The 23575-nt window shown below is 29.2% G+C and overlaps 1 protein-coding gene across 19 annotated transcripts in view; it reads right to left on the bottom strand.

Moving 5' to 3' along the window:
* LOC107451471 (ubiquitin carboxyl-terminal hydrolase-like faf) overlaps nt 1-23575 on the bottom strand; it is a 94144-nt gene that overhangs the window by 30399 nt on the left and 40170 nt on the right. For 13 of the 19 annotated variants that reach the window (XR_011636091.1, XM_043041817.2, XM_043041816.2 and 10 more), the window contains 16 exons: nt 23436-23544; nt 20345-20491; nt 18528-18680; nt 15515-15725; nt 15207-15430; nt 13769-13941; nt 12995-13168; nt 11983-12124; nt 11110-11287; nt 10274-10400; nt 10114-10189; nt 9118-9289; nt 6794-6966; nt 6356-6447; nt 3897-4038; nt 2944-2994 (listed from right to left, as the gene is read on the bottom strand). Coding sequence is in view for 18 of the 19 variants with exons in the window: in XM_043041817.2 (XP_042897751.1) it covers nt 2944-2994; nt 3897-4038; nt 6356-6447; nt 6794-6966; nt 9118-9289; nt 10114-10189; nt 10274-10400; nt 11110-11287; nt 11983-12124; nt 12995-13168; nt 13769-13941; nt 15207-15430; nt 15515-15725; nt 18528-18680; nt 20345-20491; nt 23436-23544 (2344 nt within the window). In the remaining variant the exon portion in view is untranslated. The remainder of the gene's footprint in view (nt 1-2943; nt 2995-3896; nt 4039-6355; nt 6448-6793; nt 6967-9117; nt 9290-10113; nt 10190-10273; nt 10401-11109; nt 11288-11982; nt 12125-12994; nt 13169-13768; nt 13942-15206; nt 15431-15514; nt 15726-18527; nt 18681-20344; nt 20492-23435; nt 23545-23575) is intronic. The other 6 variants (XM_071177170.1, XM_043041811.2, XM_071177176.1 and 3 more) reach the window with 3 other exon arrangements.

Genomic DNA, 23575 nt, shown 5'->3' on the forward strand with positions numbered 1-23575 from the left:
TTTTAAAAGAATTCTTTTGCTGAAAAAATTAATATATTAACATAATATTAACAGTTCTAACACAAATATTTTTGCTAACTAAAATAATTTTTAAGTTGCTAAATATTTCTAATCACAGATTTTATTAATTTTACAAGATATTTCTTTATAAGTTTAAAATTTCATAATTTAAAAGAAAAAAAATCCTAAAAAGGACAGAATAGTAAAGAATAAATACTCTTGTAAATATTTGAGAACTTATGGTAATGTGGGAAAAGACGTTTTCAACTATGTCAAAGTCGTTTAAAGAAAATTTTTAACTATGCCGTTTTCAACTATATCTTTTTAAGACAATATAAAATTATATAAAACTAAGTTTTTAATGAAAACACTTAAGAGAAAAGATAATACAGCAAAACCTCTTTGGAGCGACCGATCTCTGTTCCACAGCAAAAGTGTCTTTGATGGAGGTTTAGGGATTACCTTCATTAACTTCAACATATAATTGAAAGTGCATGATTTTTTGAAAATGATTTCACTTTTAGTTAGTGTCATTTCCTTGGTGCAGAAATGCCACTTGTGATGGAGTCATGAAAACCAGATTGATGATTAAAATTCAGCGTCAATAAACATTATCCCTACTGATATAATACAAGGAAAAACAAACTAGATTTTTTTCAAAAATAACTCTTTTTTTAAAATTCAGCTTTCAACTCTAAAAATAAATTATTGATAGCTTCGTCTTTAGTACACTGTGATTGCAACATGAGGTTGCAGATCCCTTTCAAAGATCGTCAAAAAGAGCTCTCTAAAATAGAACCTTACACAAAAATTTGAATACATTTTAATCTACTTATTTGTTTTGTTAATATGTTTCATTTTGATATTTTTCGTGTTGCCTTCTTTGACCTTCTCCCTATTTGGTACCCGGTCGCTGGGAGAGGTTTTGATGATCTCTCCTCAAGGTTTTCTTCAACACAAAGTCTATGGTGAAAAAAATGCGCCCTTCCCAAAAGTGGTCGCAAATAGAGGAGGTCGCTTCTTAGAGATGGTCTTTCCCAAAAGTTTCACTATATATGATTTAATTTAATTTTCAATAATTGATATTCATTAATTCAGATGATACTGCGTGAAAAAAACGAAACCGTCCTTCAGAAGATTACACCTACTTCACACAAGCATTTAGAAGGGAAAGACATATTCGTCTACTGCTTCTTTGTCAGCATAACATCCCTTTGCAGGCCTTGGCTGCCTCAACAGCAGACAAAAACCAGCGCCTCCTATCCATGGCAACTCCCTTTCAATTTTTCATCTTTAGGGTTTTCAGGTCATTTTCTATGTTGTTGAGCCATCTAGTAGGGGGTCTGCCTTTGGGACGCGACCCCTCGGAGTTATTAAAGGTGACGATTTTCATGGCGCTGTTGTGCCAAAGATGGCTCTGAGGATCTTTCTTTTGAAGGTGTCCAGTGTCAGCTGTATATCTGAATTTAGGGTCCAATTTTCACTTTCATAAAGCAGCACAGGAAGTATGAGTGTTTTATAGAGTTTTAACTTTGTTTTTTGGCTGAGAAAATTCGATCTTAGTTGTCTCCTCAGTACAAAGAAACACTTATACATCTGCTGTTTTGTGCAACAATGTTCAGAATAAGAAATCCCCAAAAGGGCAGGGACACAAAGCTGAAAATTTTTTTGAAAGCTGCAGCTCTGCTAGGTCTTCAAAATTTTTATTATATATTCATACGTGCTTCTAAGATTCATATTTTAAATTTCAAATTTCTATTATAAGAAGAAACATTAAAAAATAATAACAATCATGAGCTAGCACAGAAATTAAAAATATTTAATTAACTGTTGAGTTAGTAGTTTAATCTTAAGAAAAGAACTTAATCTAATAAATTCTCCTTCATTCTTTCATATTTAACCTTAAATCATTGTAAATGATAAGAATTGTCTTTGCATAGCAATTTTATTATTGAGCAATGTCATTACAATGAAGTAGGCCTCTTGAATGTCTGTATGATAGGATAGTGAAATTGCTGAAGCATGGAAAAATTTAGATCTCCAGCTCCAGAAAAAACACAGCTCTTAAGTGCTCTGGCTCCCGGTAGAAGGGAAAATAATTATTTAACAATTATATGCTTACGAGAGACATTTTAAAAATAGCTATTCATTCTTTTTCATGTTCGTTCAACAGATGTCAGGAATGCTGCTTCGTAAGTAAATTTCTTAGTTTACTTTTGTTTTTTTCTGCCTTGTCCCTATAAATTACTACACAAATGTTTTTTGAACAGTAACTTTGCTTGCTTAGAATTTGACCTTCACCTACAAACTAGAATGTATAATGATAATTTATAACAGATATACAGCAATTTTTAAACTAAAAAATTAAAATATACAAATAAAATACAATAGATTAAGACAAACAATATAAACAGAGTTATTGTTTTTTTGAAGAAAGAATTCTAAACCAAACTGTAGGAAATATATTCAGATTTATTTTAAGAGTTAGTATACATAAATCAGAGTAAAGTATTTGGATTAAAATCAACTTACAAAAAGAGATAAGTAATGTGATTACTTAACTACTAACTTACAGAGTTTAGATTAGCGTAAAACAATATGAAACAATGGATTTATTTATATATTTCAAGCTTTGACCAAAAATAGATTTCTCAATTTTTACATTGCAAAACTTGCAATTTCGTAATACAAATCTTATGAAAACCCAATAGGAAAGTTCAACAAAGACATAAAGATCTGAAAAAAGAAGAAAATTTAACGAATTAGAAGTCGCACATGATGTTAGTAGTAGGCAGAGAAAAGAAAAAGTATTTTTCTCAGAAAAATATAGCAAAAGCTATCAAAAACAGATTCTGTTATGAATAAAAGGTAGCAGGCCAATTTTGATAGTTTAAATATCTTTGTAGTTCTGTATTTAAAAAAATAAATAAATTGAATACATACGGAAAATCGGCAGCAGTTGGCACCTCTGCAAATATGAAACACATTTTGGCACTATCATGGAAATAAGAGATATTGGAATAGCCATTACTACATAATCTAACAATTAATTGACAATTTTATTAGAACCTTGTCCTTATTAAAAGGTCAAGTTCAGTGCAGTTTAGTCTTTTTTTTAAAAAAAAATATTAGTTTTTAAATCAAGCTTACTAATAATCAAACAGATAAAAAAAAAGTATTTGGATAATTATCATATATTCTTACAACATTTTACTTTTAACTGTTCAAAGAAAGTTTGAGACACAAGAATCTTGAAATATTAGATTTTGAAAAACAAATTTCAGTAAGAGTCCTTAATTTTCTTACTTAGCAGATCACTGCAAGCAGTATAAATATTAACAACGATTAATTAAAGCAAAAATATTTTTTTTAACCTATAGAACATAAGCTGAAACTTTCAAAATTGTTAGCAATGAGAAAAATGCTTTAATAAAAGCCAAAACCGTATTGCGCTAACATGACACAAAATGTACATTTTTTTTAGATATAAGAGTGATTTTTGGTCGTTAATATATATCTATTGATCTGAACTTAAAGTCTGGAAGCTCCAAGATATATATTTATAACTTTCAAAATAAGTAAGATAATTTAGTTCAAAAACTGTTACAAATATGTAAACTATTAAATGAACTTGTTGGTTCTTATGTCACAAATTTTGTCTCGAAATATGCCTGCTATCAATATATATATACATTTTTCTAAATTGAAAATCTGAAAATGAAGTTAAACAAGAGAAGAAAACCTTTTTAACAACAAAACAAGTTTCAGTTTCGAAAGTTACAGAAGTTTAGTTCGACAAGATTCTTTAACAAGCAAATTTAACAAAAAGGTGTCTCTAACTTCCTTAATATTTCTTTTAAATCAAATTAATTCAGTTATCAAACAAATAATCTTACTTCTGAACCGGGACATTCTAAAAGATATTCACAGAAGATATGGGGATTGGTAAATAAAACATTGTTGGCAAACCAGCGCCGAACAGAACAATAATTTCTAAGATGTATACAGAGAGCATCATACCACTCAGGAGCCGGCCCCCTATAGAAAAAATAGAAACATATTACCTATAACAGGAGATCATAAAGTTCATTATCTTTCTATTATTCTCAGCATACTTAACATAGGGAGATTAATCTTAAAATGTAAAAGAAGCTAATGAATAAAAAGAATTCTAGAAAGCTCTTTTTAAATTTTTNAGTAGGCCTGGGCAATATACCGTAATACCGTCATTTACCGGTATTTCTTTGATACCGCGGTAATGATATTCGGAAGTATATTCTTCGGCAATACCGAGTTATTGAACTTCGGTATGCCTGCACCTCTCGGTACTCACCGCTAGCCAATATCTTCGGCCGACCGGCGGCGAGGAAGTGGCGGTATGGTATGGTATCTAGGAGGTATTGGTATGGCACGTGATTGATTTAGGGGTGAAGAACTCAAAGGCTTGCGCGTAATATTTACGGTACCTCCTCTCGGCAGCTAGAAATTTCTCCTACAATATATTGTGGTATCATTTGACTTTAAAGCGCATGCGTCATATCCGTGGTATTGGCGATATCGGATTTCAAACACCCGCGCGTTATATCAACCCTCCATGGTATACTTAGTTACTGATTTTGGTTTCATTTTGAGAATAGCGTGCTTCTGATTTTAAAAATATCCGAGATTGTCGGATCTCCTTGTGATGTTTATAATTGTGTTGATATTTATAATTGTTGATGTTTATAATTGTGTTGATGTTTATAACTGTTTTGATGTTTATAATTGTGTTGATGTTTATATTAGTAATTGATGTTTATATTAATAAAATTTTTCTGTTTTAAAATAATGATGCTTTATAATTAGTTGATTCCATGGGATAATTATGCTGCGAGCTAATATAGGATAAGTACCCCATTTTTTTTAAATGATGCTCTTTAAACACATTAATTTTTAATTGCAAAATAGTCTTAGCATTTATAATATACATAACAATTTAATTACCGCGGTATATCATAATATCGTGATATGAAGCTCACAATATACCACAATATCGAAATTCTGACATTGCCCAGCCCTAGTAGGCTCTAGTAATAAAAGTAGCACACAAGAAATAAAAAGTGCTTCTGTATAAAACTTATTCTTAGTTTTCTTCATTAATGTCTCTTTTCTTTTATCCTTTTCGTCTTTATTACATTATATATATATATACACAGTCCCTGGCCAAATTATAAAACGCACTATAAGATTCTGAGTAAAATCTTAATTATCAGGTAATATTATACAGCTTTATTGTTTTTACCCCACTGAAACCTGTTTGCACTTGTTAACGTTCGTGTACCAATTGGTTAAATAAGACGATATATTATATAAATAAATACTATTTATTATATCAGGTGTTGAATTAGTAAATTATAATAATTAGACTAAATTATTAGACGCACTGTAGTGTTTTAATAATTGCATGTTTTTGCACGAGTTTATATGCAATACCTTTATATTTTAATATACACGTAAAGGATTTTCATTCAGAAGATTTTTTATATACTTCCTATTTGTATTTATTTTTAACATATTGCATTACAATCTTAACCAACAGATACACGAACAAAAACAAATACATATCAGTTTCAGCCGTGTAAAAACAATATTGCTGTATAGTATCACCTGATAATTAAGATTTTACATAGAATCTTATGTTGAGTCTAATAATTTGCGCAAAGACTGTGTATATATATTTATATACAGAGGTCGGAAAAACTACTTTATTTTTGTAGTTTACTACATCTATTTTTTTAAAAACGTAGTGACTACATATTACTTTAGAATTGTAGTAACTACTTCACTAGTTGAAAGAGACGAATTTTGCTGGAGAGCTTAATTTACACCTTTGTTCAAAATAGTTTTAAGTTGGAATTGGCTTACATTAAATATACGGGAATAGTTAAGAAATATCTATTCATGTTTACATGCACCAGATTGTGATTCCAAAACATTTTTTTCACATTTGTTAATTTAACCTTCAACTTTTTATGCCTGTTTTGACAGCAAATATTTAACTTAAGAAATGCAAAATTATTAAATACTTGCTTTTTTTTAAAATTCTTTAATGCTCTTTTATTTCTTCTGAGAATTTAAGTACATCGAAAATATGTTTCTTTAAATAACATCCATGTTTCACGAGTGTTAGGTTTTATTGAATAAGCTTTTGTGATATCCTACTGTATTATTTAGACATTCAACAGGATTTTAAATTAATCAATATTAAATAGATGAGTTTATTACAGAAAAAATAAACATCTAAAATTTTTCATTAAAATATTTGGTTATAAACTACACATGACATTATATAAATGAAAAACTTTTGATACATTACCTTAGTGTCTTTTTGGCATGAAACCCAGTAGTGAAGAGGAATTTGGAAGCTAACTGAATGCTAATTAGTGCTAATTCTTCACCATCAGCACTCTAAAACATAACAAAAAGAGAGAAAATTAGTTTTTATACACTGCAGTTTTGTCACTATAGTTTCTAGTTTAAGTTTGATAAAAAAAAATACTTTCAGTACTATTAAAATTTTGTGAAGAACAATTCAAATTTATTTCTAAATAACAAAGGAAAAAAAAATCCTAAAACTTCTATTACATAGTAATATGGAAATTGAGTTAAATTAATGTAAAGCATGTTACTAATAACAATATAAAGAAATTGCAACTATATATAAAATTAAAAAGCCATTTCCTTTTATCATTAAAACTTTTTGATGTATTATTTTATAAAATTTAAAAACTAAATGAGATAAATAATAACTTACCAACTTTTCATGTGGTCCACTAACGTAAGGACCATTGCACATAATAAGTTTCTTCATGAATTGAAAATATTCTAAGCTAAATTGGTTTCTATTATGCATAAACTTTATATTTTGTCGTCGGACACTTCTTTCTATTGCAACAGGCATTTTGACTATACATTGTTTATTGTCAGCTAGAAAAGAAAAAAAATGTTAAAATATTAGTAGTTTTAAAGACTCTGGCATTAATATTATGTACATAAAGTTCGCACAGATAAATAAAAATTAATATATCTCAAACCAGTGACATAGTTTTAATGTATGTTTGGAGGGGGTTTATCTCCTTGAGGTATTATATAGATTTGTATGTATGTATATATATATATACAGAGAGAGTGAGAGAAACATAATATAAGTAGAAAAATATTAAAAAAATTAACGGAGAACGGTTAACGGTTCTCCTGGACGTATTCCTTTATGACAGCGATCGAGACGTTTCAAAATAACGATTAATTATCAGAAACAAGAAAAATTATATATATATATAGAGAGAGAGAGAAACAACGTAACATAATTAGAAAAATTATAAAAAAATTTGGGAAAATGTAAAGGTCCGCTTTAGGATGGATTGTTTTACAACAGTGATATAGATATATAAATTAATAATGAAATTTTTTTTTAAAAATTACATCCTTCTTATCGTACAATAGCTCAGTAATCAAGTAATGTATAATTTCGGAGGGGGTTCCAAATCCTCTCCAAAATGACGCCACTGTTTCAAACAAGAATGGCATGTTTCTTTCACAGTTGAAAAAAACACTCCAGTACAAATAGGTTTCTTCCAATCCAAGAGGAAATTTTTTTAAAAACATATCAAATATTAAAACAAGTTTTTAATCAATTAATGGTTGTAAACTAGTTTAATTCATAATATTTATTTTCAAATTATTTAACATTTTTAAATAAGTGGAATCTATAAAGCAACAATTAAAAGGGAGAAATTTAATGAATTTCTTTGGAAATCAAAACTAGTTTCTTTCAACTTTTTAAATGAAGGAGCATAGTAGAATCCTATTTCACAATTATATTAAGAACTTTGGAAACATCCTAACCCAATTTTATAAATGCAATTAAAATAACAAATCACATGGATGCTTATCTTTATTACACAATTACAAATTATGTAGTCTATTCAGAATTAGACATACTAATTTTTATAATCAAATACTTTTTAATAGGAATATTAAGAACCACTACAAGGATAATGGACTTTATATTTAAAATATATTATTTTTTCTCAATCATAAAATTTTTACCAGATTCTTAAAATTATACATAACTTATGAAAAAAACATAAGAATTTTTAATTATGAATCTTCAATTAAAAATAATCTGAAAAATTTTATATAATTTAAAAAAAAATTAATAAGTTGGAAAACTTTAAAGTGCTTTTTTAAAGTTGATTAATGAAGTATTCATTTTTAAAAATAAAACTCAATGGTGCAACATATTGTAGCAAAGCAAATGTTTTGTAGCAGTTTCATATCCTAATTTGTTTTACTGTATGGAGTGTACAACTGAAAATTAGGAAAATATGTACTATTTCTATATTGCTTGCAGGAGACCCAAAAAGCTAACTATGCATTTGCAAATTTCAGCTGGTGTGTCATTGCATTTCTTAATACCTTTCCACCAGATCAGATCTATTTTCCTGCTAATAAATTGCAAAGATTATTTCTTTTAGAATAAGTCTCTCTCAGCTTTCAAAATAGAATTTAGGATTTTTCTTGACTACCTCCAATTTTTGGTTTCCTTCTCCCTCCGCATTAAGTTTTTCTTTTTTATACTTAGGAAGCATCAGGAATGCGAACATGCACAAGGGGCTTATTGCTGCATTAAAATTCAAAATTTATTTGGATACTGTATTATGTTTCCTTCTTTAAGCAAGTGCGTATTGAGGAAAAGAGTAATAAAAAATATATATTACATAACAAGTAAAAAAATTTTTAACTTTGTTTAAAACGTAAATATTGAAAAAAAAAATAGTTTTTGAAAAAAAAAAAAAATTTGAAAAATGATGTTCTTGCTTTTCATTAAATTTTATTTGCTTAAACTATTTTTATATTATTTCTAAGCAGTTTTTTAAGTCATTTTTGTTTCATCATTTTGTTCAATTTCTGCAATTTTTCGGGCTTCATAGTAGAGCAAAATAAAATTCAGGACAATTTTAGAATATACCATACTAATTTTTTTAAACAAAAGTATATATATAATATTAGGCAGATGTAAGTTAATTGCAGAATGTAATGATAATGTGAAAATGATTCTTTTTGTAATATATTTACCTAATGCTAGTTCATTTAGGCTCCTAGTAATATTCATCGCCATATCGACCCGTCGATAGAATAAAATGTATGCATTCCACCATCTCTTTTGCCTCCTATAGGACATTCTTTTTAGCATATGATCGAACACTTCACCCATATAATCTCCACCAAAACACTGGTTCTTCATTTCCTAATAATTTATAAAATGCATAGAGTTTAAACAAAGCCTTTAATATAGGTATTGATCAGAAAAATGATTAGTTCATTAATAAATAATTTTAATAAATTGTCAATAAAAAATAATTAAATAAATAAGTTTGAAATATTTACAGAATACCTGCCTCCTATATATTTAAATGCAATGTTTAATTTTTTGGAGCCAAACTTTAATCAGATTTAACTTAAATATTTTCTGGTAAAATTAAAATACAAACACAACAGTGTTGCTAAATGGATAACATTTATAAAAACAAAATATTCAAATAACAGAATCTATTAAATTTTTCGGATTTTTCAAATGTAATTCGTATAAATATTAATCTCACTAATTAATGATTAAATAGCAATACATTTTGCTAGAACCATGCCTAAAACTATTACAGTACAGAACCCGTTATCCGGAAATCAGAAAACCAAAAAACCAGAACGAAATTCGATACATTTTCCCGCAATTTTTTAAAAAACTTCATCGTTTTTTCTTTTTAAGATTATTTCCAAAAATTTTTTTTAGATGGGTTTAACAATAAAAAACGGCTTTTTGTAGCGATTCCGAAAACCGGAAAAACCAGTTATCCAGAATAGCGATGGTCCCGATCGTTCCGGATAATCCGTTCCCTACTGTATTTATACTACCAGACACAAAGGTTCAGTACAGATTTAAATGCTTTAGGGTAGTTAAAAATTTTGATCGTAAAATTCCACTCTCACAAAGTTAATTAAAACATAGATCAATAGCAGAATTATTCTTTAAAACTAACATTAAACAATTAGGAATATTTCGTAAACATAAAATACCTCATCATCTTCCATCTTGCACTCCATAACTTCCCCATCATCAAATTTATACCATTTATAACTTCCATCACTATGCCTATAAGTAAAAGAATAATTGTTAAAAAAAAAAAAAAGATTAAAGTTATGTAACAACAATAAATTCCAAAACTTCACTACTAACCTATGCAAAATATAGGAATAATAATGACCACCGCTAGCTTGACCACTGTGAACTACTATACCAGATAGTTTATATTTTGTGCAACAGGTTTCATTATCAATATTAAAATTTTCTTCAATAATTTCACCTAAAACAATAGATAATATTTTATTATGAATACTTAAGGCAATATAATATATTTTTCGTAAAAAATTTTGTTAATTTTTAAAATTTTATCAATAACAATAATTTATAACAATAACAAAAATTTATAATAATAACAATAAATTAATCCATAACAATTTCACGATATAAATATAATTTTTGATATACATGTTGTAGGCTTATTTCTAAAACCAGCTCCAGCTCCTCCAATGAGATCATTTTGTAACATACCAGGTTAATTGGAAAAATCAACAGCATTTTCCAAACAGCTTCATTGTTTTTAGGCTTATTACAATGAGCCAATTTACCTATAGGTTAATTAGATAATGCATTTTCTTATGATAAATTAGCCTAATTTATTTAAAGCCCTTTGCAGAGACACAAATTTTACACACTAGCTATCAGCAGTTAGAAATACACTAACACAGATATTATCGTTACTTTTTATAACATTTAAACTAGCATAATTTAAAGGGAAACACTAATTACTACTTTTTGTTTTAAAAATACTGTCCCAATTTAGGAAGGAGAAACTGACTTCTGTTAATGTTGTACAATTTAATAAGATGTTTCTCATAGTAATGTTTGTTTTTCCAAAAATATCACTAAGAGCTTTCATTCTTCATCAAGATCTTTAGTTACATGCTAAACTTAAAACATGTTAATAAGAGTAAAGTGATGCATGCACATACCTTCAATTTTTGCTAAACCTCTGACAGTGTAGGGTTCCATATCAAACTCTCGGGGAAATTCAAAATAGTCATTGAATTTTATAGCACATTCCCTTTCCCAGTCATAGTCAAATCTTTTTAACTGAATAGCAAGAATGGGAGGCAACTTTTTTATACACAGCCTCTTCACAGTATCAACCTACAAGGAGGGAAGAAAAAAAAAACACTTATTTTTAGATTTGGAAGTTACCACTGCAAATATAATACTAAATAATGGACTGCAAATAATGATTAATTTAAACATGTCAAAATCAACTCATAATCTAGACAATTCAACGATTGCAGTAGAGTAAACTAAATTTTATGACACTAACTTTTAACAGATTTGATTGCAAGGAACACAGACATACTTTAAAATAGAATAAGATTACACAAAATGCAACATTTGCTATATTTTTTAGTAATTTTTTATATATATTTTAATAGCCTTCAGCAAAATATTTTACACATTCCTTAATAATTCTTTGAGTTTCTTTTATAAGTATTTAAATAGCATTTTAAGCCAATTTAGTATACTATGCTTGCTTGACCTATTAGTCATTAATTAAAAAAGGGCAAAGTTTGCAATGGTAATTTTAAGACAATGGGATCAGTACCCCCAGAGGTATGAGGACTTTGTGACTCGCCAGATTTAACGTGCACCAGTCACCATTTACTACACAGGGAGTCTTCGGCCGGCGGGGATCAAATCCACGACCTCTTGGACATGGGCTCAGTGCCCTACAAACCAGGCTATCACTGACTCAGTATAGTATGATTAATGTTAATATTATTTCACTAAAATAAAAGTTAGAAAAACCTTATACTTTTAAAAAGCATCATAAATTATCTTACTTTTTTATTGCACTTCTCACAGTGATAAGCATTAGCTCCTTCCAATAAATCTCCTTTAACATACTGTTCAAGGGAATCTAATAAATTGCTATGATTTCTTATATCTATATTCAATGCAGTGAATGATTCTTCTCTGGAATACCTTGGGGAAAAAAATTCAAATTAAATGAGGCTACATATAGTAATCAATCGAGGAAGCAATTTTTATTAAAAAACATTTTTCTTCATTTAAATAAGTAAATACATAACATAATAAAGATTATTAAAAAAATAGAGTACAGTCCGTACAGCATGCTAATTATCAAACTGACATTGATATTTATTTATTTGGGGAGAATTGGCAGTTTAAATTACAAAGTTTGATGGCCTCACATTTTAAATAAAAAAAAAATTTCATTGAGAATTTAAGCCAAAACTGAAAATAAACTCATTCATAAACTTGAAATAATTAGGAATATTCTGAAACAATTTTTAATTTGAATCCCAATTAACTTAACAATGCAATTTCAAAAAATTGCCTCGACACAATTTTCACCTATAACTTTTTTAGGATCTAGAAAAAATTTACCAACTCAAGAATAATATATCAAAAAGTCTTTTTTAATGAATATTTTCTCTACTAGTAGAAGAATCAAAATAATTAAATTTTTATTTAATTATTCAAAAATTAACAAAATTAATCTTAACAATGAAAAATATGGAGTCTTTTTACAATTAATAACAAAAATAGGACAGTATTTTTCTGAAATTCAAGAAGTGGATTGAATGTACAGTTTAATGTCCCAAGAGTCAAAATTGGTTATATTGCACCACATGTAATCATTAAATGTTTGAGGTAAGTTAAACAGAATTTTGAATCAAGCCTAACAAAAAGTAAAAAAAGAAGTGAAACTGTTGAGTTCCATATTTAGTAATGGTAGTCTTTTCTGAATTGAGGGATTTTTGAAAAATATAAAACCTTTCATAACTAATAATCACTGATTATAAAATATATAATAAATAATATATTTACCTATGAGGACAATCTTTACAAATTTTTTGATCAGCAAAAGAACCACTTAAAATCTGAGACAATATACAAGGTTCATTTAAAAGTTTTAAAGCTTCCTCTAAACTATCAACCAAACTGTTAAAAAATTCAAGAGCATCATGCTGTTCTCGTAAATTGACTGGCTCACCCCAAAGTCTGAAACAAAAATAAAGATTACATGCAGAAATATTACATTGAGTTTAATTAAACTTTTCATTTTAAAATTTATTTTGATTTTATTTAAGAATGTTATCAATAAAGAAAAAAAATCTTATAAAATATACTCCTTTGGAAAAAAATATGAATTTTATAGCATTTGAGTAGACATGCTTTTTTAAAGCAATTTCACTAACTCACCAGAATATTTCAGGGATAATTACAGTTTTTTCAAGCAATGATATGGTAAGTAGTTGAAAGCACTTAAAAAGCATTTAAGGGCACAAAAAAAAAAAAAAANAAAAAAAAAAAAAAAAAAAAAAAAAAAAAAAAAAAAAAGGTGGCGCTCAACAAAGAAATTTTTAATCACAAACTTTTACATTTAGTCGTTTCATAGCCAGTGGCAGCCATTAATTTCGTAATATGATACTTAGCCACTCTATTTAACAAGCAATTTGTCTTGTACTTGTCATTCTCCTTATAAATAAGTTATGCATATTCAAAAGAATTGTGTTCAACTTAAAAAACAAAAAAAAAACGTGTAACTAAAAAGTCCATTTTGCATCAAACAACTATTTTATATTTGAATAATACACATACTTGAAATGTTTCCAAAATCCTCGTGGCACATAATACTGCAGCTTGCTACAAGCTAAATGTCCAAAAATTGCTTGGACCTGTTTGAGAACTCCTAAGTTGTACTCTTTACGAGATTCTTCTCTTGAGCCTTTCTCTTCATTTCCCTCTGTGTCAGATTCTGATATACTCTGTTGCTTGGAAAGGAAATAAATTACCAAATTAATTCAGCTTCAAATACAACACATGGTTAACTTAAAACATAAAAAGTGAAGTTTTACTTTTTCATTCTAATAAAAGAAAATCATAGGTATATAATGTGGTAGAGCATTCTTATAAAAGCTAATTGCATGATTTAATAGTTTCTCTTCTCAGCTTGTGTTTCTATTAATAAAATATATTTTGCAATTAAAATAAAAAATGGATATTATTGCATTTCGAGGGGTTGTAAAATAACCTATAACTACAGTACCTATCATTACAACAAATTAAGCATTAATGTCATCTAAATAGTGTGGAATTTATTTTTAGCCCCAGGAAACAGAATTTACATCCAAGTGCTTTTTTTAAAACTTTTTTTAATATAAATAACCTTATTACATGTTTTAATTTAAAAACATAAAGTCTAGCTATATTTATGTATGTTACGTGGTGGTCATCTTTTTCTTTTCTAGTGATTGATCACTTTGGCTTAAATATTTCTTAGATTTCAAGTTGAATGACAAGGCCGATCTGAGTTCAATCTCAATGAGTTTTAAAAGCAATTGGTACTCAATTATTAAAACCAAGAATTAGCTTATAAGCCCTATGGCTCTGTTTTTACTTAGGATATTTGTTCTTTGTTAGCATATTTGTTAAATGTTTAAATTTTTTGTACTCTATTCCTCTATCTAATAAACAAGAAAAAAATATTTTTTGGAAGAAAGTGAAGCATGTTGGTAATGCAGTTTGTAATGTAGGGTTTTGTTATACCTGGGCTTTGGTATAACTGCTAGAAGGTTAGAGCCTGGAGTACTCAGTCACTCATGTCTTTGACAGAATCTACATTGGACGTTTTACAGTAAAATCGACATCTCAGTTAGTTAAAAAAAATTTTAGGATCTAATAAAACCCGACAGTTTGATGAACCTAAAACAGATTATCAATCACAAATATGTTTTTATTAAACCGGCCAACATGTTATTGTTCATAGTTTCAGCCACTAGTTGCTTTGACAGTTAGTTGTCAGAGGAACAATTAAATTAATTTTTCAAATTAATTATTTTTTTTAAATGTTGCAGCATTTGAAAATCACCAATTTGACACAGTGGTCTTTCTCTTAAAAAGGTTGAACTCAACTAGTAGAAAAGACATAAAAAAGAAACATGATAACGAAGAAAAAAAAAAGATATCTGGGATTCAAAGTTAAGATTTCATAATGAGACTTAAACTAGACCAGTGTCCAAGTTCAAATGAATTTTACCTCGCTTTCAACACGTTCTTCACCAGAGAAATCTTCATTGGGGTCTGTGCAAGCACCTTCTACAGAAAGAATTCCATTTCGAATATCCTCAATCATATATAACTGCTGTAGCACTGAGTTCATGTAACAGGTGGCACCTGCATTCTTCAAGCCAACAAATCCACGAAGAGGTCTTGGTCCGACAGGTGGAAGGTACTCCCATTCTGTTAAAGGTGGGTCATTTGCTAAAAAAATTAAATGAGTAAATTATTGGAACAACATTGGGAAGAAATGGTGTAAAACAAGGCAATTCAAACATTAATGCTAACCAGAGTAAAACATTTCACAGAGCATATCAACAAGTAACCTCAAATTGGGAGCACATCCTGTGCAGATGGACACAAGCAGCTCAAAAGCAGCTACAACAGAAGAGGATGACGAGCATACAGGTATAGCTTGCTCAGAGGGCAGTTCGCTGCCACCACGCTGCACCTGCAGCACAACTCTTGAAGCAGGAAATATGAAATCTTCCACAAGCTCCTGTTGAAGTAATAAAACAGTTCACATTTGAAATAAATAATACTAAAAAACATCTCATTTTTGTATCACAATACACCTCCCCCTAAGTTTCTATTTTCCCTAAAGTAATGTCACCAGTATTAGCACATATCTTCCTCACCCTTTTTTAAAGTTTAGTTGAAGCTAGGGATTTACAAACCAGTATTACTGTTATATTTGTACTTGATTGTAAAGTAAAATGTCAAATTTTTAATGGACCATAAAAAAATATTGTGATAATTTCTAGAGGGAAAAAAAATACTAGTGTAATACTTAAGTTACATAATATCTTTCATTACTTTGAAAGGATTAATGGTGCATGTCAACAAACCGATATTGAACATATAATTTTAAACAATTAAAATTAAACTCAGTGGCACTGCAGCCTACGAAGGGCCAAGGCCTACTTTCTCACAGTTTTCTTGACCCTGGGCTCTGAGGTGCAAGAGATGTTCCGGATGGATGGAAGAAAAACAAAGACAAGTAAAAATATTTAAATCTAATATTTTAACATCAGACTTTTTGAAGAAAAAAAAATCCAAGCATTCTCATTTTATAGATTTGAAATGAAATAAACAAATTATAAATTAAACAAATTTCAAACATAATTTTTCATTCAAAAAGTACATAAGTTTACTATTGCAAAGGGTCTCTGGTAAAAAAAGTGGCAAAATTTTCTCCATTTAAGAAAGTATGTTCAGGGATGAGATTGGCCAAAAGGCAAAAAAGCTGATTTTAACATGAGTAAATCTTACGTGATTTATAGCAAAAATACCAGTAACATATTCTCATCCAGTTTCGCTGATGTTGTAATGCCTATATATACCAATAATCGTTGATAGAAAAACTGCCTTATAGTAACTAATTCAAGAAAGAAAACTTACTTCTCACAAGAATCGCGATCTTGGATTTCAAAATCAAGAGAATACAAATAGCGATCTTAGATTTTAAAATCGCGTGAATATGAATCACGATATTCTATTTAACAANTGGTTGCTTCTGTTTTATATAGCTCAAAACACCTTTATTACATCCAGCCATTGTGTTAGCATTATCAGAACTGAATGCTATGCAACTCTCCCACTTCAGTAGATATTTTTTAAACTCTCCATCAAGAAGTTGAAAAATTCCCTCACCAGTGTTGTTAGTTGATTCAGATAAAGAAACCAGTGATGATACGATTTGTCCTTTTTCTTCATCATAATAATTAAAAATTAAAGGATATAGCTTTTTATCTAATATGTCATTGCTTCCGTCAGTGGAAAGAGAAAATAATGATGTTCTGAGCTTACTTAGAGTACTCTCTCTTATCCCCTCAGCAGTGGAAACAGTTATTGCCTGGGTCTTGGTATGTCCACATCCATACTTTTTTGCAATGTCGGAATCTGGGAACATTTTTTTAAATAAGGCGCCAGAATGATCGGAAGCAGATAGAGAAATATTGTGCTCAATTAAAAACCGTACGAACAATACTTCAGCTTTAATCACTCCATTTTCTTCTAATTTGGAAGAATAAAAATTGTTAATAGGTTGCTGATGCACCTGTGCTTTTGCAGTAGCACAATGTTTAGGACCGATCACGTGTCGGCGACAATCATCCAGTCCACCGTGGACAATTGAGAATTCCGAACTACAAATATTGCATTTCGCAAAGCCATCTTTTCCCGATACTAAACAAGGAAACTTTTTAGTATATTCCTCTCTAAACTTTTGATTATTCTTCCTCTTCTTTCGTAATCCATCGTCATTAGAAACTTCCCGATCCTGATTAGATCTTTTCAAATAACGATCCATCACAATAAAATTTAATAATACATACACAACTTATAAACTAACGCGATAAAAGCTGGATGAAAAATAATCTAAAATTTCAAACAAAAACGTATCATTCTTTTAACATCGGAGCAGCAAAATTCAAAGTTGTTTTCAAAAATTTTTATGGAAGTCACTTCACTTCACACGGTGTAAAGCAAAAAACTAACGCAGTTTCTCAAAGACCAGCTGCATTCAGGCAGATTACAATGGCGCCGCCGATAAGTAACCCTTCATAATCACGTGGTTTCTCCCGACCAAGGCTAACAACTCATGACGTCATTTTCGGCGATACGCAATCAGTGACGTCACCATGCTTGAAAGACGACAACAGCGGAAGCGGATAGATCGGACAGGCGCTTTCGTTTAATCCGTAGTATTTTACTATTCACCCGTAGCTCCGTAGTTTACCTCCAATTTCCGTAGCAACTACGGAAATTCCGTAGCAGTTGGAGGGTATGAATAAGTAATCTGCTGTGATTGAAAGTTTGCCAAGTTTTGTTTGGTGGGTTAGCTGTTGGATTGTGGGACTGCACATGTGTTTAGTGAGATTGTAAAATAGGATGGTCGCAGAATTTACATAGAAAAAAAGAGTCAAATAAATGGTGTATCACTTCACTGGCGTTCACTTTATGTTGCTCTTTGCTTTAAAAACCATCATACAAAGACTAAATTTAACTTTTTTCATTTGCCCGAGATAACTCAGGATAGTAAACTGATGGTAAAATAAATACTTCTTAAGTATAAAAAAAAAAAAACTTAAAGTTTCAACTTTAGTTCCTTGTATTTATTAATGAAATAAAAAATTAATTGATTTTTTTTTTAAAAAAAATTGTAAGGGAAGTGGTTAATAACATAAAGTGGAGAAAATTCTCCATGCATAGGTCTGCTCAAACATTAAGTTGATAAAAGTAGTAAGTTAAAATGTTTTATATTATTTTAGGCAGAATTATTTATTTTGTTCCATCTTACTTTGATGAGATTTCCTCTAGGAGAGTTGGGATCAGCTCCAACTTCATATTTTTGATCAGGCCCAAGAAACGATACAAGCTCTCTGGTAACTCCTAAGTGCCCTTCAAGCAATGCTTCATCAACTTGGCTGTCACCAGTAGCAAGAACCTTACTCTAAATTACATTAAAAGATTTAAATACAGATACAAAATTAAATACAGAAATTAAATTTGAATACTTAAATTTTACATTCTTGCATTGAAAAGAGTTTAAGATATCAAAGCTACTCTATTAGCTATTTTTCCTCAAATATGGTTTAGAAAAAAAAGTTAAGATATTTTTTTTTAAGCTTGTGTACATTTATAATAAAATAACAATTTAAGTCAACACTTACAATTACTTCTTGGGCTTTCCCCTCTTAAAAGTATAACCAGTACATGGTGATAATATTTATATATGCACATTAGCATTGTTTTGCCTTTCCACATTCTGTTGCCTCCCATTCTAAGTCTCAAAACTAACAATTATTAAGGAGGGGAAAAAAACACAACACAAATTTTCTTCCTTCTTTCCTATACTAATCATCTTATAGGTTTTAAGTCTGAGGGGCTTCGCAGTTTTTACCTTAATTTTTAATAGAACAATAATAATTTCAAAACAGAGTATATATTTTGAAAAATATTTCTATGGAACTCAAATAAACAGTTGTTAAAAATTTTGATAAAAATAACGCATATTAACTTAATGAGAGAAAAGAATTGAATATTTCTATATTCGCCTTTATTTCTCTACTTCATACTCAGTTCAGGTAAAAACCCAGTTGATTTTTTACACAGGTCACCAGTTTTGTTTTATGTAATTCATTATTGAAATTGCACAGTGGGCAAAATAAAAAACACACTCCCCTGAATAACTTTTGATCTAATGATCGGATCTTTACATTCCAGGACTCAATCTTAATTGTTCGAGGGGGCGATCTCAAATATTATTAATTATTTAGGATTAATTAGTGCATACGATATTTTAGGTTACGAAATCAGACACAAAAATGCACTTTCTCAGAATAAACATACCTTTTTTTCATGGTCTTGGATTTTTAACCTCCAATGCATAGATCTTTTATTTAAACTTACAATTTATAAATACAGTCGGACCCCGATTTAACGAATTCATCGGGACCGGAAATTTTATTCGTTAAATCGGGGTCATTCGTAAAATCGGGGTTAAAAAAAATTGTTTTTTTTTTGTACATATGTATTATCAAAAATTACTAGTTATAAACCACTATCAAAGATAAGAAAGGAATTTCCTGTTTGACTCATAGCCCACGTGACAAACCCCGGAAAATGACCTTGCAAGTGTAATATGTCTTATTAACTCTGCCCACCTCCCCAAGACGAATTTTGTTTTTTCCCTGTTGCGGTCGTTTCTTTTGTTTGAGACGAATATGCACTTTTTCTATTTTATTCCTCCCAGGAAAGATTTTTTCCCTTTAGAATCTGCCAATTACAAAAAAATGCGATATTTTTCTGGTCAAAATTAATGAAAAATATTTTTTCCGGATGCTGAATTAATTCGTTAATTCGAGGTTAATTATTCGTTAATTAGGGGTTTTAGACTCTGTTTTTGCTGAGGTTGAAAAAAAATTCGTTAAATCGCGAAATTCGTTAAATCGGGGTCTAACTGTATAACTTAATCGTGAAAAAACTGACCCTCTAAAAACAGACTTGTGGATCAAAAATGTCATCAGTTTCCCTTCTTAACAAATACAAGAGATAACAAATACAAAAAAATATTTGTAAAATAAATTCTGGTTTAAATAAAATAAAAAAACTTACTCTTACTGCTTTCAACCATTCAATTTCCTTATTTAAAAGATTCTGAGCAGTTGGCAATGGACAAGATGATGAGCAGGCATAGTTCAACAAGCGGCAGAGTAGTGTGAAAAACTCATGAGAATTCTTCGCATATTCTTTCACAGATGACTAGGAAAGGATAAAAATTATCATAGATTAAAATATTTCAAAATATTTTCTTACTAAAAACAAAAATTCAACTAAGTGTGTAAAAAAAAATATATTATGCAAAAATTACTACTGCCATTTAAAAGTTTTTAAATTATTACTTTTTAGCAGTAAAAATAAATTCCTACACCAAAATATATAGCCTAAAGTGTATATACCTTTACTGGCACTCAAAGTAATCACTATCAGTTACAATACATGGTGTTCTTTAAAGAAAGTCCTAGTTCCAACAATATATTTAGACTACTGCAGGGTGTGTAACCAAATCTTTTATCATGATCATGATAAAATAATGTGAAAACTACGCTTTTGCATTCATAATACATGGCAAAAATCGACACAGTAGAGAAAAAAATCTCATTTTCGAAAAGGGAAAATTAAGCACTTTTTAAAAACACCCACTAAAAAAAGCACCTTTAAGGGCCTTTAAAAAACAAGAATTGAAAATAAGCACTTTTTAAAAATGCTATGTAGAAATGCTCAATATCTGCGCCATTAGTTACAACATATGGCATATCCAATCAAAAGTCCAATTCATTCCACGCACATTAACAAAATGTGGTACTTTAGACTGGAACACCAAATTACGGAAAGAATTGGATTTAGAGTTGGACTCAAAGTTTACCAATACACATCTAGATGTGCATTTTATACATTGGATTTAAGTTTAACGTCTCAAAAATTTTAATCAGTGAAAATATTTAATTTTTGTTAAAACTATTAAGAATTTTTTTTTCCATGCTGTTGGAAAAAGAAAATTCCACAGTAACTCAGTAGATTAAATTATTTATCATGTATGCATGAAGTTGAAAGACTTTAATAAATATATCAGTGATGAATGTAGAAAGAGAGTGACATGACAACTCTTTCACATATCCTGAATTCAGAAAATAGTTTCTCGTGCTCAACACTGCAAATAACTGCAACTGCTCAGGAAAGAGTTTTCGCAATCATAAAATAAACATGCATAAAATATAAATGTGTTTTGTTTGAGGATAAGAATTTGGATGACCTTTGAAGTTATCTTAAGAAGGACTCATCTTTTCAAGCCAACAATAAAGGTGTTAATTTTGTAATTTTAGACAAATTTTGATGAGTGCAACTTTGGACATACTGTAAAGTTGTAGAAGAGCAAGAGCATAAAAAATTTTCAATAAATTTTATTTGTAATTTTTTGTTTTAATAATTGGAAACCTCAGTCTAATTAACCAGTAAGTAATGTAAAAACATTGTAAAAACATTGATAATATTTGAGGTTCAATCAAAAACTGAATATAAAAAATATGTCAGTTATAAAATAATTTTTGTTATTAAATCGCAGAAATTCAGTGATTTACAAACTTAACCAGTTTCGAATTGTAACCCTCAAATTCAAATTTCATTCCTCGAAAATTATTAGAGGGGTGAAAATACACACCAAAATTATTTTTTATTTGGATAACACTGGTTGGATGTGAGTCATACTTGTCTGATAGCATCATGTGTCTTAGTTGCCAAACATTATATTAGAAAATATTATCTCAGTCAATTTTTTTCATTAAAGTAGATCTGTTTCTAATGAATAAAAATAGCTTCTTGAATTTCAAACAAAATAAAAAATAAACCTCATATATTACAATAAAAATTGGTTATTTTTCAATGTGTTTCACATTAGGCCCAGATTGACCATAGATATACGTCAATCTGGGTCTCCCCAAGCATTTTTTTGAATGGCCACCTGTTTGCCCTTTGATCCCAATAAATGTGCGCCCTTTTTGTAAAAATAAGACACTATTGCTTAAAAAACACTGCCTTTTATTCATACTCCATTAACTCACTGCTTAAATAACTACACACTGGATCTGTGTTTATAGGTTTATTTTTGATTACTATTACAAATACAGTAGGGAACAGATTATCCGGAACGATCGGGACCATCGCTATTCCGGATAACTGATTTTTCCGATTTTCTGAATCGCTACGAAAAGTCGTTTTTTTAATTGTTAAACTCAACTAAAAACAAAATATTTGGAAATAATCTTAAAAAGAAGAAAAAACGATGAAGTAATACACTAATGATTATTTCCAAAATGATGGTAAGGTAAACATCTTTCAAAAAAGAAAGAAAAATCCTAAAATCTTATGAGGAAAAAAACATTTAAAAAAAAATGGCATGAAAGTTTATTGAATTTCGTTCCGGTTTTTTGGTTTTCCGGATAACGGGTTCTGTACTGTATTTACTTTGTAAGGATTACTCTCAACTTGTACCCTCAAGTACTCTTATTTATTTAGATAATTTTTAAGCAATTTTAAATCTTATTTTTTCAATTTCTAAATTTCTTAAATTTTTTTCACAAATGCTCATTTTTTTTTATAAATTTCACTTTAAATTACAAAAATAAGCTTTCGAGTTGTTTATCAAATAGTAATTTTTATTTAGTTTACTTTTTTGAAGAAAAAAATAAAAAATAAGCACAGATATTGTCTTTTAGCATGCCTTTAATTATTTTTACAAACTAATTTTTTTTTTCGTATTTTGATGAGAGAATTACTTCTTGAAATATACACAAAAAATAGTACAAGAGGGTAGTTTAAAAATTACTGAGGATAAAATTTAGTTATTACATAATATTACACATTTTGCTACATTTTTACAGTGTTAAGTTACCTCAAAGTGCCCTTTCAAGAGAGGAAGAGCCCCATCCCATTTTATTTCTAGGGAGAATTCTGGATATATGCATAAAATCTGAATCCCTAATTAGTTTCTCTCAAAATCAAGAATACAAAATGAAATAATCTCCATTCCTCTCTAATGAGAATGAAGATAAAGATAGTTAAAAATTAAGGTTGGCAATAAATCATAACAATATCATTTTGATTGACTACAATGCAATTTAGATATTCAATATTTAATAAAACTACTTACCATTAGCTGAGTAAATAGTAGAGTTATAGAAAATATAAGGCACTGATGACCAGGATAACACTTTGTGGCAATAAGTAAGAACTGTTCGGCAGCACATGCTCTAATAGACCTGAGAAGATTTTTTAGTATTTAGCAACAAT

The sequence above is a fragment of the Parasteatoda tepidariorum genome, chromosome 1, assembly GCF_043381705.1.
Source record: "Parasteatoda tepidariorum isolate YZ-2023 chromosome 1, CAS_Ptep_4.0, whole genome shotgun sequence".
Lineage (NCBI taxonomy): Eukaryota > Metazoa > Arthropoda > Arachnida > Araneae > Theridiidae > Parasteatoda > Parasteatoda tepidariorum.